This window comes from Cariama cristata, unplaced genomic scaffold (genome assembly GCF_000690535.1).
Source record: "Cariama cristata isolate BGI_N322 unplaced genomic scaffold, ASM69053v1 scaffold13582, whole genome shotgun sequence".
Classification (NCBI taxonomy): Eukaryota; Metazoa; Chordata; class Aves; order Cariamiformes; family Cariamidae; genus Cariama; species Cariama cristata.
In genome coordinates, this window is record NW_009603310.1 from 5,990 (window position 1) to 18,625 (window position 12,636).

General features: G+C 43.1%; 1 protein-coding gene across 1 annotated transcript; it reads right to left on the minus strand.

Moving 5' to 3' along the window:
• Positions 1–5,429: 5,429 nt before the first annotated feature.
• Positions 5,430–12,191, minus strand: SALL4 (spalt-like transcription factor 4; the record flags this gene model as incomplete). Its single annotated transcript, XM_009695134.1, has 3 exons — positions 5,430–7,588; positions 8,706–9,013; positions 9,657–12,191. Coding segments are annotated over 3 exons (3,266 nt in total), but the record flags the coding sequence as incomplete, so codon positions are not given.
• Between the last annotated feature and the right edge of the window lie 445 nt (positions 12,192–12,636).

Sequence of the window (12,636 nt, forward strand, 5' to 3'; positions counted from 1 at the left end):
GATACTTCTCATGCTGACCTGAGAAAGCGCAGTATTTGTACAGGATCTTTTTCTTCCTCACACAATTGTATGTTGCGGATCAAAAAGAAAACAAGCCTTCAGTACCCAATTTTCAAAACAATAACAGTCTGTCATTCATGTAGGACAGCTGTCAAATATAAGAAATGAAGAAAACGTTGCAGCTTTCTAGACAAATGAACTCACATTTTAAATTTGTTAGCTCTTGAAATTATTTTGCTATTAGCTGTAGCTGTTTTGTGAATTCTCACCATACTGTTTTTCATTTGTGTTACACATCCTGTAGGTGTGATAAAAAATGTAAAGCTATAAAACGAGAATAAATTGGTAGTTGTTACATATTTTATATTTGGAAAGTTTATATTAAAAAAAAACTACATAAAATCGTTATTCTGTCACTTAAGACTGAAAGTATTGCTGGGGGAACAGAGGAATAGGTAATGAAGAAATTTGATTTTTTCCAAATCTGGACATCATGAGTTGAGAGGGGAAAAAAAAGAAAAAAAAACCTAAACGTTTGGTATTCTGAACATCTAGACAGCATGGAGACAAATTTTTCTAGAACAAACTTCACAAAGTGGATCTGCAGAACTGTAAAGGGCTGTTAAGCCAGTTCAGTTAACTTGATTTAAAAGCATCCTCTGCCATCATGTGCATAGGACTGCAGTGCCATTGAGTATCTAGGAAGATAATACGCATAAAAGGTTTCAGGACAGATCCTATATTACTAGACTAAAATTTTTTTGTTGAGTATATATTTACCCCATATTTTCCTCCTGCATTACTTTTCTGTTCACAACACACCACGTTTTGTGCACCAGGCCCTCACATTCTCATGATTTCATAAACCAAGTGCTTTGACTTTTGGTCAGCTCATAGTTTGTTTGGTTTTTTTTTTATTTTTTTTTATTTGAAAGCTTAAATGAGCCGATTGGATTATAGACAAGATCCTTATTAATAAAAGTGGTATCATATTTATGCTTTGAATCATATTTGCTCCTAAACCTATGTGAGCAAAAGCATAGGAACATCTCGACACAACAATTATCAAACTGTTTTTAAAAAGGCTTTGTTCATGCTCCTCAATGTGTCCTGCTTAACCAGACTGAGAAGGAACACAAGCATCCTGACCTACCATGAGTGCTCAGGTTTGGTATCTGCCCACCAAAGCCAGCCTCTGGCATCGGAGAGGAGCCAGGGAACACCTCCCCGAAGGCAGACGGGCTTCAGCTTCTTCAGCTTTCCCTCCTGCTCCAGCAGTCCCTTAGTAACCATCGCTTTGACAGCACATTTTCAGCAGAGATGGTTTTCATTCTTCCAACACTCCAGAAGCTGTGACCACACTCCACTGTTAAAGAGATTCAAGCACTGCAAGAGTGGATTTGTATTCCTGACCCTGCACCAATGCCCACTGCTGCTCAAGGTTGTGGTCTTTATATTTCAACCTGTTCTTCCCTTTTGCTCTTAAATTCTAGGTATTGTGCTGACATTATGGATAGTACCTCTGCTTTTCCTCCATATATTTAGATTCTATGTTTGACTGAAAACAATAATAATAATAAAATATATATATATAAAAATAGTGCTAGTTACTGTGAATTTGACTTGATTTGGTTTTTCAGTTTTCTTTAGAGAGACACTTTTATAGAAACCTTTAGTAATGTCTGGGTTTTGCCTACACCATGTATTGGAAAATAAGGCGCATGATGAGATCCACCTGTTCTCATTCTGAATTGAGACATTTTCTGCATCAAGTAATTGAAACAGAGAAGTTAATCTTTGGACTGAAAGATGTGACAACCAGAGAGTCTAATAAGGAAGTTTGAAAGGAGAGGGATGCTGCTTTAGGTTAGCTAGGATGTCCAGCACATGATTCAGTTATAACAGGCATTAAAAAGCATGCTTTCCAATAAATCAGCTTCAAGTATCAGTGGTATTAACAGCAATCAAAATGTTGCAAAGCTCACTACCCTTTATAAGCAATTAACTCAAAGCGCAGAAAATAGAAGATATGACAATGAAATAGATAATATGATAGTGGGCAGGAGTGTGTAATTGACGGTTCTTTTCTGGGCTTCCGAGTCATGTTTCCTGTCCTGCTGTGGCTGTGCAATGACAGACGCTTTTCTAGGTCAGTGATAAATGTGAGCTGAAGTCAAACATACGCGAGCCCAGTGCTCACCCACACAACGCTAATGTAGAGCACTCACCAGTGAGCGTGAGCGGGGAGGCTATGGGAAGTGCACGCAGAGAAGAGCCCTCTCATCTGAGCACACAACACAAAAAAAGCCTGAGGAAAACCTCAGCACTGTAGCAGTAACCTCACGGGACCACACAAACACTAAGAAGGCTTTCTGCCTAAGCTGTTATTTTGCCAACAGAAGCCATCACCTTTTCTGATTCCAAATGTAGTGCAAACCCTGCAGTAAGCACAATGCCTTTCAACAAGAAAAATAAAAAAATCAATGCAATACTCATCCCTTTTCCTTTGTTTCAGCCTCCGTCTGCCACCCCATCAGCTCAAACACCTCAGCCAGGCCCTTTCCCCTCTGCGGATCGAAGCTCAATGGTCATTCACACCTTGCTCCACATTGTATTTATCAGCAGCCCCAGGAAGGCTCCCACCTCCTTGCTGCCAGCTGTTGCAAAGGCAATCAGCCTCACTAAGCTCAACCCAGAGAGCCGATTACAAAAAAAACTTTCAGAAAAACTCACTCCTCAAAGTTCCCATTGACTTTTTGGAAAGTTTTGAACAGAAAGAGGAGGTCAAGAGGAATATTTCTTTAGAGGAATAGAGCTAATACATTAAGGTAAACCTAACCCACTTTTTTCTTTTTTTTTTTTAAAGCAATAAACTTTTAAGTTCAAATTTAACATTTTAAGTAAGCCAGCCTTTACCTTAGCTCATGCAAGTAAATATGCAACTTACACAAAAGCAACAGCCTGGGCAAATCCTCTATGCGATGAGCAAAGCAAGCAATAACAAAGAGAGGCTAATGAGCAGAGACAGCGCACATACCATGCTCACTTCTGCTCTCACACCACTGTAGTTATATTAGCTTCAGTAAACTTGTTCCTAATTTACATCAACACAGGGAAGAAGAGAATCAGCTGTCTTTTTTAATTGTTAAGATGCAATGTTACTGTGAACTGTACACACTTGCCAGCGCAGTGAGTTCCACCACGCTGAGTTTCAGAAGGTGTTGGTTCAGCTCTTGCACATGGGAGAGCAGCTAATTCCCAGTCCTGCTTGCTTTGGAAACATGGACTACCCCCCGCACCTGCCTCCAGCAGAAATATCCCTATGGCACAGCCTGCTTTCTGCTGTGGGGACACTGGTCCGATAGGTCCTACCCGTTCTTCAGGTTTTGTGATAAGATCCATGACTTGCCCACAGCGGCTTAGTGAGGGATCCTGCTACGCTCCAGCCTGGAGCTGCCTTGTCACTGAACTGTGAGATACAGCTTTGGGCATGGCGAGAGCTTGACACCGCGGCCTGGAGAGCCTTGCAGGGACTTCTGTGCCAGGTCACAGTTCCATTTTCACTGCTGTCTGCCCAGCCAAGGCAGGCCAGAGCTGCATCTACCCGATTCTCCCAAGCAACCCTATGCTGCAGAATATCATACAACTACTTGCCAAAACCTCTTGTTGTCCTTGTTTCCCAGCAGTTTCCTGACATTTTATTTCTAGACCAGAGCTCATGCTTTAATAAACTCCTCCCTCCTCATCTCCCCTTAATTTCCAATCTATTGACCAACACAGTTAAAAGCAGCAGGGGTCTAAATACATACTTACATTCTTATAGATGGCCATGAAAAGGCTGTCAGAGCCCCACAGCTTAGCACCTTTGGAGGCAAAGCTGTAACGTGAGCTCAGCCCTCATGGGACAGGCTCAGATTCTACATTTAAAAGAGACCCCAAACCTCAGGAGCTGTTTGGATGAGGAGACATCAACAGACACCACCAAGGTGCAAACCCCAGGTCAGCAGGTTTTGTTGGCTTCCTCTAGCAAAACTGCTTGTTTCTGCCTGCTGCTGACATATTGTCATGACATCACGATACCAATTGGTATCAAGCTATCAGCAGAGAGAAGGCTTGTTATCACAGGTGCTTTTGAAGCCAGGCTGCTTTTTCCACAATACCCATGGTTGGCCCATACTGGAGAGCAGATTTCCCAGTTTGGGCAGGTCTTTAGATGTGATCCAGCTCTCTTGTAAACCCAACACCTCCTTTTTCACACCACATTGTCCCTAGTGCTGCACGGGCAGCTCATCCTGCATGGGGTGCCCAGCACCACCAGTGTGAGGAACCAGCCAGAAATCCAGCCCAAAGTTTGAAGGGACATAGCAGCAGCTCTGGCAGCAAGCCCATCCAAACACCTAGAGCAATATTGCTCTCAAAGCAGGTTATAAGCTCAGTGGTTGAGAACAGTATCCACACTAGCACGAGTGTCTACTTTATTTTTACTTATCACCACTGAGAGACCTCTTGCTATACTTCTTATCCATTGTGGTTCAGATTATAATCCCTTGGTTTCTCCAAGCAGAGAAGGTTCAGGGCTTCTCTTGCACCAAATATTTTGTCTCCTGCAACTCTAGTGCTGCTCTTAAACAACCGCATGCTCTGTGCAGACTAGTTAAGTGTTGTATGCTTTCTACCTTCCTGCACATCTGCCATGTGTTGTTACCTTTCCTTCTGCTCCTGTTTATTTCGCCAACCTTCCTGGACCACCTCTCACCTGATCCTGTCCCGCTCTCCCCACCTCTTTTTTCATTCCTCCAGAGCTTGTGATAGAGCCTAGAGAGCAAGTGTTTCCTTTCTGCCTTTCTTTCTGCTCCCAAGCATGAGCCTTGTGCAAGGGGCATCATGATCAGGCAGCACCGATGTTGGAAGGGTGCACCTTAAGAGCACACTGGTTCTGCACCATTTTTCTCTGTTACCTCCCAAGTGCAAAGTATATTTGCTAGTTTAGGTTGTATCCGAATCTCAACACTTCTCAATTATAACAGGGCTGTTTTCAGAACTCTGTTCTCCTTTGCTCTTTAGGGGAAGTTATTTTTAATTTTTCTATGCAGCCAGCATTTTTAGGCACTGGCAATTTGATAACTTAGTATTCCTTTCCCTTTCTGGGGTGATCGCAGTACAGGACTTGCTGCACATATTAACTGTCATTCTATTTAATGTAGGAATCAACATCCCTGGCAAGTACCAATTCCTGTATCAAACCCCAGCTGTTCCTAAGAAACTGATCTAGAGACTCCTCCACTGCTACCTAGTTTGTTGTTTTAAGTAACAAACTAAAACATAACCCCAGATGATGGATTTAAAGTCACTGGAGTGAGACAGCATGCTGCCTACTGAACTTGCTCTTCAGAAGACAAATGCTTTGCCAGAAAAATTTAAGCACTGAGTGTGAAAAAGCCATCCCAAAATTTATTCTCAAAATGTCAACAGAAATGCATCAGTAGATACTCAAAACTACAGAGTTCTTAAAAGTCATACATTCACAATGCAGAAACTTGACAACTGGGATGCCTTTTGCATGGTCTATGTAACAATATCCATTTTACAGTGTAAACAGGTACTGGTATGTTCTTACTTACAAGTCCAGCAGGAAAGGCACAACTTGGCATACAGAGATCATAAGCAAGAATCAGGTGCAACAACATTACACAAACTTTTGGTAATCTGCATTTTTGGAGCCTTCCACAACGGAGACTGGACTTGAAGATTTCCTGCAGTCAACAACTAGACTTCCTTCCATCGTTCAGTCCTTCCATACCAAATGCTCACTTTCCAGTCTGGTTTTGATCCCATTACACGTACAGTTCCAGCAGATGTTAGAGGAATAGTGAAAGGTCAGTCCAGTAAGTCTTCAGGTGCTCCCACTAATACATCAGGTTTTGGTTTCAGATAGTGCATGGAAGCATCTGCTTGAATCTCAGTTCATTACAGTGGTCATTAATAGAAAAATAGACACTACAACTACAAAAGGAAAAAATGAGGTAGATAACTTAGAATCCAGATGACTATCCCAGCAACCTTCATACAATACACATGGATCATTAATTACCACTTTGGTAGAATGCCACTTCACAGACCACCAAGAAACTTAATGACCAGAGTAGGAATGCCATCCAAAAACCCACAAAACATTTAACCTAAGCATGAATACTTCATATTTAAATACAGGTTTACACAGACTGATCTTCTAAATTACCCAAATGAAAAAAAATAAAAATAAAAAAGTCTCTTGCTAAGGAAACCAGTTCCCATGCCTAATTGCAACAGTCACCTGAGATTCCTTGCAGAGCTTTTAGACCTGACTTCCCAAGGCAAGTCTTCCCTTTCAAGAGAAAAAAAAAAAGTATATACATACCCACCCAATGGTTGTTTGGGGCTCTCGGTATTGAAATAAAACATCTAGGAAAAAACTGCACATCTTTGGAAGTAGGAGTTTTGGCACTATACTTGAAGGACTGTCCTACTAGTAGTATTAAATAAGCAGCAGTCAACAATACAGAGAATTAATTCCTTACGAGCAGTGATTAAAGAAAAACAGCAACTTTCTTTTTCATAGAACTTCTGAAGCAAAAAGAGGAACTAAAAAAAATTTTTTGTAGTTTTTATAGCCATTATAGTAAAAAGTACATTCAGAAGCCACACAGAGCCAAAAATCCAAACAGAAAAACTATTTCTAAGAGGGTGGCAGACATTCTAGGATATTTACCCGCATTAATAGTTTTCATTTCTCATCAGTAAATAGAAGCTTTTCCATCAACAGTAGGTTGTTTCCACTCTATTCAAAACCCCCCCAAGTATTTCACTCTAAACAAAGAGGTAAATATTCTAACCTTTGGAATTTCAAGTTGTAGAAACTTCTGTAAGGCTGTACACATTAAAGTCACACGTAAGAACTACTTTGCAAGACCCGCATCTTTCCAAATAGAAGGAAATCCTATTCTTTATTATTTACTATTTGCAAAGCAATATCATGATTGTACTCTGGGCAACTCTTACAAAGACAACCATAAAATCATTTGCACGTCAATAGGAAAATAGGAGGCTGAAGTGGAATCTCTTAAAAATATATGTTTGTGTGTATATATATATTTGTTCTTTCTGTACGTCAACTTCACTAGAGTTTTTAACTAACAGCAATTTTGTTCTCCTCCATGAAGTGAGGGAACTGGTGTTTTGGCACATTGTCTGCAGCAGCACCACTGGCCTTCTCCGTATCAGAACCAGTCCCAGACTGGGTCCCATCTATTTTGGAGACTGTAGCAGTATTTATTGCTGAACCACCCCCAATGGTGACTGGAAGGGTAGGTAAGCCACCGCTCTGGATCACCGAGATCTCGTTAGTCTTCATTGCTATGCCATTGCTGAGTACCGCGGCATACTGATTCCATACTGTGGGGTCAATGCTCACCGAAGGAGGCATTATATCCTTTGGAAACATTTCAGATACCTTCTTGGGATCATTCCCCAGCAGAGCCATGGGGTTATCAATCGAAAGCCTTCTTCCCCGCCTGGCAGAGTTATTCCACATGTGAGTTCCTACATGGACCTTCCAGAGGGGGAAAAAAGTAAAGATTTTGTTAATACTGCTGATCTTTTATGGTATACCCAAGTTCTACTTTGCTTACAGCCGAGCTGCTCAGAAGAAGTCATGTATGCTCTATTTGCATTCAGGTAAGTATTTAAGCTGGCTAGTTCTTGTTTTTGTTCTCTTCCTGACATATGTAAGATACTGCCGTTCTACTGCCTGACATCACCATGGCTCTCTAGATTTTACTGTGGAAGTGCTTGTAGGACTGTGATTTTACACTTACTGTAAGTGGTGTTGGCAAAGATGCCTCTCTCTTCCCCGAAAAATACAAGCTACATTATTTGCCGTGAACAGACTACACTGAAAAAACCCACTAGTTAATGCAAAAAAAGCTCACCAAGGAATTTTGAAAAAAAGGTTACACCTAAGCTACAAGCTTCCACACCACCAACATACTGCTAGTTCTTCCAGCAAGTAACTGTTCACAAACTGCAGAGTATTTTCCCCTCCATTAGCATTCATGCAAGAGGACTGAAGAGCGTGAAGAGGTTCTCCTGGGAAGCGAGAAGCCTCTGTGCGAGTGAGGGAGCTGTGAGTCTCTTACAGGGCAAATGGATTCATCTGACAATAAGGACAGACCGGCAGCACTTCTTCAGCAAGTGCTTAGAAACAATCCCCAAGTACTTTGTGCCATCTCAGGATCATCCTCTCAGTTTTATCGCTCCTCATCCTGCATGGTGTTTCAAGTAGTGCAGTGTAATGCACGTATTCTGTAGGCATCACTTTGTAGCATTCGGTCTATGAAATGTTTATGTCTTGACACGCCCAAATCCAAAGGAAAATACAACAATCTGCTTAGTAAGGGCTCAGCCTTCCCTACCATCCAAAAAGGAAAGTCAAGGACAACAGCAAAGACTTCTGTGGGTGATCTCAGTACACTGTTTAGCAAGTTGTGTGAAGAAACTCAGGAAGGAGAGAGAAAAGTCAAAGATAACCATTTGAGGAACTAAAAAAAAAAAAATAAATAAAATAAAAAAAATTGTCCCCAAAGGCAGAACAAATATTAGCAATAGTCTTTCCCTCTCTGTTATGACTTTCCCCGACAAAGGGGATCACAACATAAGACATGACTTACCTTCAGGTTTCCTTTTGTTGTAAAGGCTCTCCCACAGATGGTGCAGGCAAATGGCTTTTCACCAGTATGGGTCCGTTCATGAATCTGAAGGGCACTGGCAGAGGAGAAGTTCTTCCCACACGTAGTGCAGATGTGCTGTTTGGCGGGACGGCAGAATTTTGGTCGTGGCACAAGGAGGGGGGCAACACCAGGGGAGAGAGCTGGTGGGCCAATGAAATGGCTAGTGCTAATGGGACGCTCGCTGGGCATCTCCATTTTTATGAGGGCTGGTGGGGCTCTAACAAAAGCAGCTGGAATACTACTTCGACCTGGAAAAAAAACAAAGATAACATTTATCCCAAGTTCCTTCTGCTTCCAAACTTACATCTGGCTAAGATACCAGAGATCCCGCCTTTGGAGCTGCACGTGCCTGAAGAGCATGCCTGCAAAGCCCTTCAAAGCCACGTGGTAGGGCTACTATTACACTTGCTAGGATGCTCTGAAAGAAATCAGTTCATCCCTATTTTGTTGGTGAGCTTAGGAGTTAAAGTCTCACCTTCTGATCAAATTTAGATCAACATCAGCCTCGGTGCTAAGAGCTTGAAAACCCCAGAAAAGATTCCATAGTTTTAATGCGATGTTCTTGGGTTAAGCCGTTTACCACGAAGCACAAACATGTATCTTTTAAAGAGCTATAGGGGGGTACTGGGTGAGCCCATGAAAGACAGTAAGTGCACAACCTCTATTTATTTAAGGACCTCTATGCTCCCTCTTGCAGAGGATGGCACCAGTCAGACAGCAGGAGTCTGACAGTCAGGAAACCTTTCAAGGGCACGTGCCCCTTTTTGTACTGGAAGAGAAGGAAGAGGGGAAAGCTGAGGAGGTTTGAGTCCCGTCAGTCCTTTTAGAGAAGGGTTTCTTCCAGTCCTACTACCCCACTCCAAGTTATTGCCAGCATTTCACATTACTCACCATATTCTCCATTTGCAAAGTGTAACCCAGGTTCTTCTTTAATGACCTTTCGACCAATATTGCCGTAAGTTAAATCCAAAGCACCGACGACCCCTTCCATTTCTGCAGGAGCGTTCTCAGGACCCTCTGATTTATTTCCTGTGCCTGTATCTTCTTGATTGTTGAAGCTAGGTGACTTTGACCTTACACTCTCAGCTTGGCTGTTGGCTGGGGACAGAGCCTGGAGCGATGCAGACTCGGAGGCAGCAGGACTCCTGCCGTTCTGATAATCTGGATCTCCAGCCACAGAAGACGAATCATTTGTCATGCCATCACTTTCTGCTGAGCCATTGTCACTAGACTTCAAGCTGCTTTGCCGCTGCAAGTTCAAAGCAGAGTTGACGATCTTCATTTGATTCTCCAGTGCTGCAATACCAGAGAAGCCAGCTGCCGTGGCTGGTGATTCTGACTGTGCATCGTACGGAGTAGGAGGTTTTGAAGAACTCCTAGGGCCATCCTGAGAGTCCAGGTCCTCTTCCATCTCTATGCTTTCCACGGTCTCATCTGGGCGATTGATGTCTCCATTCTTCTCAGCCACAGCAGGATCCACATCAGTATTGTCACAGGTATTTTCCGGCATTGGTGTATTGGGTATTTGTCCCCCCATATGCATGCGGATATGCTGCTGCAACACAACTGCATTTGTAAACTTCTTCTGGCAAATAGGACACGAATGTTGCATCTTCAAAGGAGTATTGGCCCGGTGTACGCCATAATGAGTTTTAAGGTTCCCTTTAGTGGAGAAGGCACGGCCACAGATTTTACACTTGAATGGCCTCTCCCCGGTGTGAGTACGATAATGCATTTTGAGTGAACTCTGGCAGCTCAGCACTCTGTGACAGATCAGGCACTCGTTGGGGTCAGCAGTGGATTTGTCGATATTTTCAACCAGTTGCTGAAGCTTCGATGTTTCTGAGCCTTGCTCGTTTGACCCACTTACATGGAAGATGCTCACACTGCAGGCAGCTTGTGGTGAGCTCAAGCTCTGCTCTGTTCCTGATTCATGACCAACTGCCCCTGATGAGGAAGAGCCACCCTCACTTTCTGGAGAAGGCCTTGACTGCAGGTCACTTGAGAACGTACCAGGCAAAGACTCCTTGATGCCTGCTAGGTTGGAGACGGTCTGAGGTGCACTGGTGGCTGCAGAGGTAGGCAGGGTTGTTAGGAGAGGTTTGCTATCCACAATTAGGTTAGACTCATCCAGTGGCACAGACATCCCATACGGGATTCCAGTGCTAGTGGGAACATTGTCCAGGTGCTCAGGAACCGGGTAAGGATTCATCTTTATGTGGGGGTATTTGTCTTTGTGACGCTGAAAATGCACTTTAAGGTTTCCTTTGGTTGTAAAGCGGTTACCGCAAATGTTACACTTGTAGGGTCTTTCACCGGTGTGGGAACGGAGGTGAATCTGCAGGGCACTGTCATTGCCAAAGACCTTGCCACAGAATTTACACTTGTGTTTGAAGAACGGCTCTTCTGCATTCGGTTTGCTTTCAGACACGCTAACATTGGGAGGTTTTCCCTTCCCCTTCTTTGAGGAATCTATTACAGAAGAAACGGCCGAAAGTGGATTTTGGAAGATGACAGAGTTGGAGGATTGAGGTAGCAAAGGATTCGGGAACCGAGAAATGGAGCCAGGGAGGCTTCTGCTTGCCTCTGGCTTCAAAGGGAACGAGGAGGAAAGCCCAGCAGCCAGAGAGCTGGCGGCCGCAACACCAGTGTTAGAATGAGGTAGTTTTCCTTGCTTCAAGGATTCCAGTGATAGGCTCTGGCTTCCAGCTTTTTGTCCGATTAAAGCAACAGCAGCCGACAGCTGCTGAGACATGTGAGCGCCCAGAGCTTTTAGTGGATCGGTAGCAGCTGCTATAGAAGGATGCAGGGCATGGGGAGCCATCATGGCAATCTGAATGCGAATTTGCTCCGTTAACTGAATTTGCTGGAGTTGCTGCTGCTGCAAACACACGAGCTGCTCCAGAATCATGGGGATAGCATTAAAACTGGCTGCTGAAGAAGAGATGGCATCGGAGGTCCGCTGGTTTACAGCCACTTTAGTGCCACGTATCGTCTGCAAAGTCACATTAGTGTTTGGTACTTTGGATTTTGGTAGATAGCTTAGCCCAGGAGCCGCAGGTGTGACGGGAGGTTCTATTTTAAGGTACATTCCTCCTACCGATTCAGCATCCATTTTTCCTTCTCTCTTTTCCATAGAGCCAGTGCAGCCCTTTGCCTGAATGTCCTTGCGTGTCCTGCTATCCATTCGATCACTTGGAAAGCTCCCTAGAGAAGCTTCAGAGAAGCTTTCAGGGGGTACTGTTCCCTCACTGTCATTCATTATCAGAACAGGTGGATTTTTAGTGCAATTTTTCTTATGCTCAAGGAATTCAGATAGATCAAAGAATTCTGCACAGCATTTCTCACAGATTTTAGTTTCCTCCGTGCGGCACCTTTTGGAACTCATTTCACCATCTCCGTCACCTGGGACGTCTTGTGGACTCCCTTAAAAGAAAAGAAAGTCACATTATTAATAGCTAGATTGAGACTGAGTATTTCCTATTCTTAAGATCACTGACTTCACCTGAATTGCAAGTTAACAATACAAGACATGGGAATCAAGTTCGCAGATCGATCTGAAGTCCTGCTCTTTGTTTTGCTGCTAATTTATTTGCAGCCCCAAAGAAATCTGCATCTCAGTTCTGTTTTCAATAAAAATAATATAAAAGGAATCTCACAAGGCTCAATGGAAATATGTTTATCGCAAAACCCTTTATAAAGGTAAAAAGGGAACAGCGCAGCAAGGCAGCTAGCACCTGCAAAAAGCAGCTTAAAAGGAACATGACCCAAAGAAGACAGAGAAGGTATCGTAACATTGAGCAAAACATCACTTAAGCTTGTTTTGCATTTGTACTTCAGTTTGTAATCCTTGGTTAACCATCTCACAGAA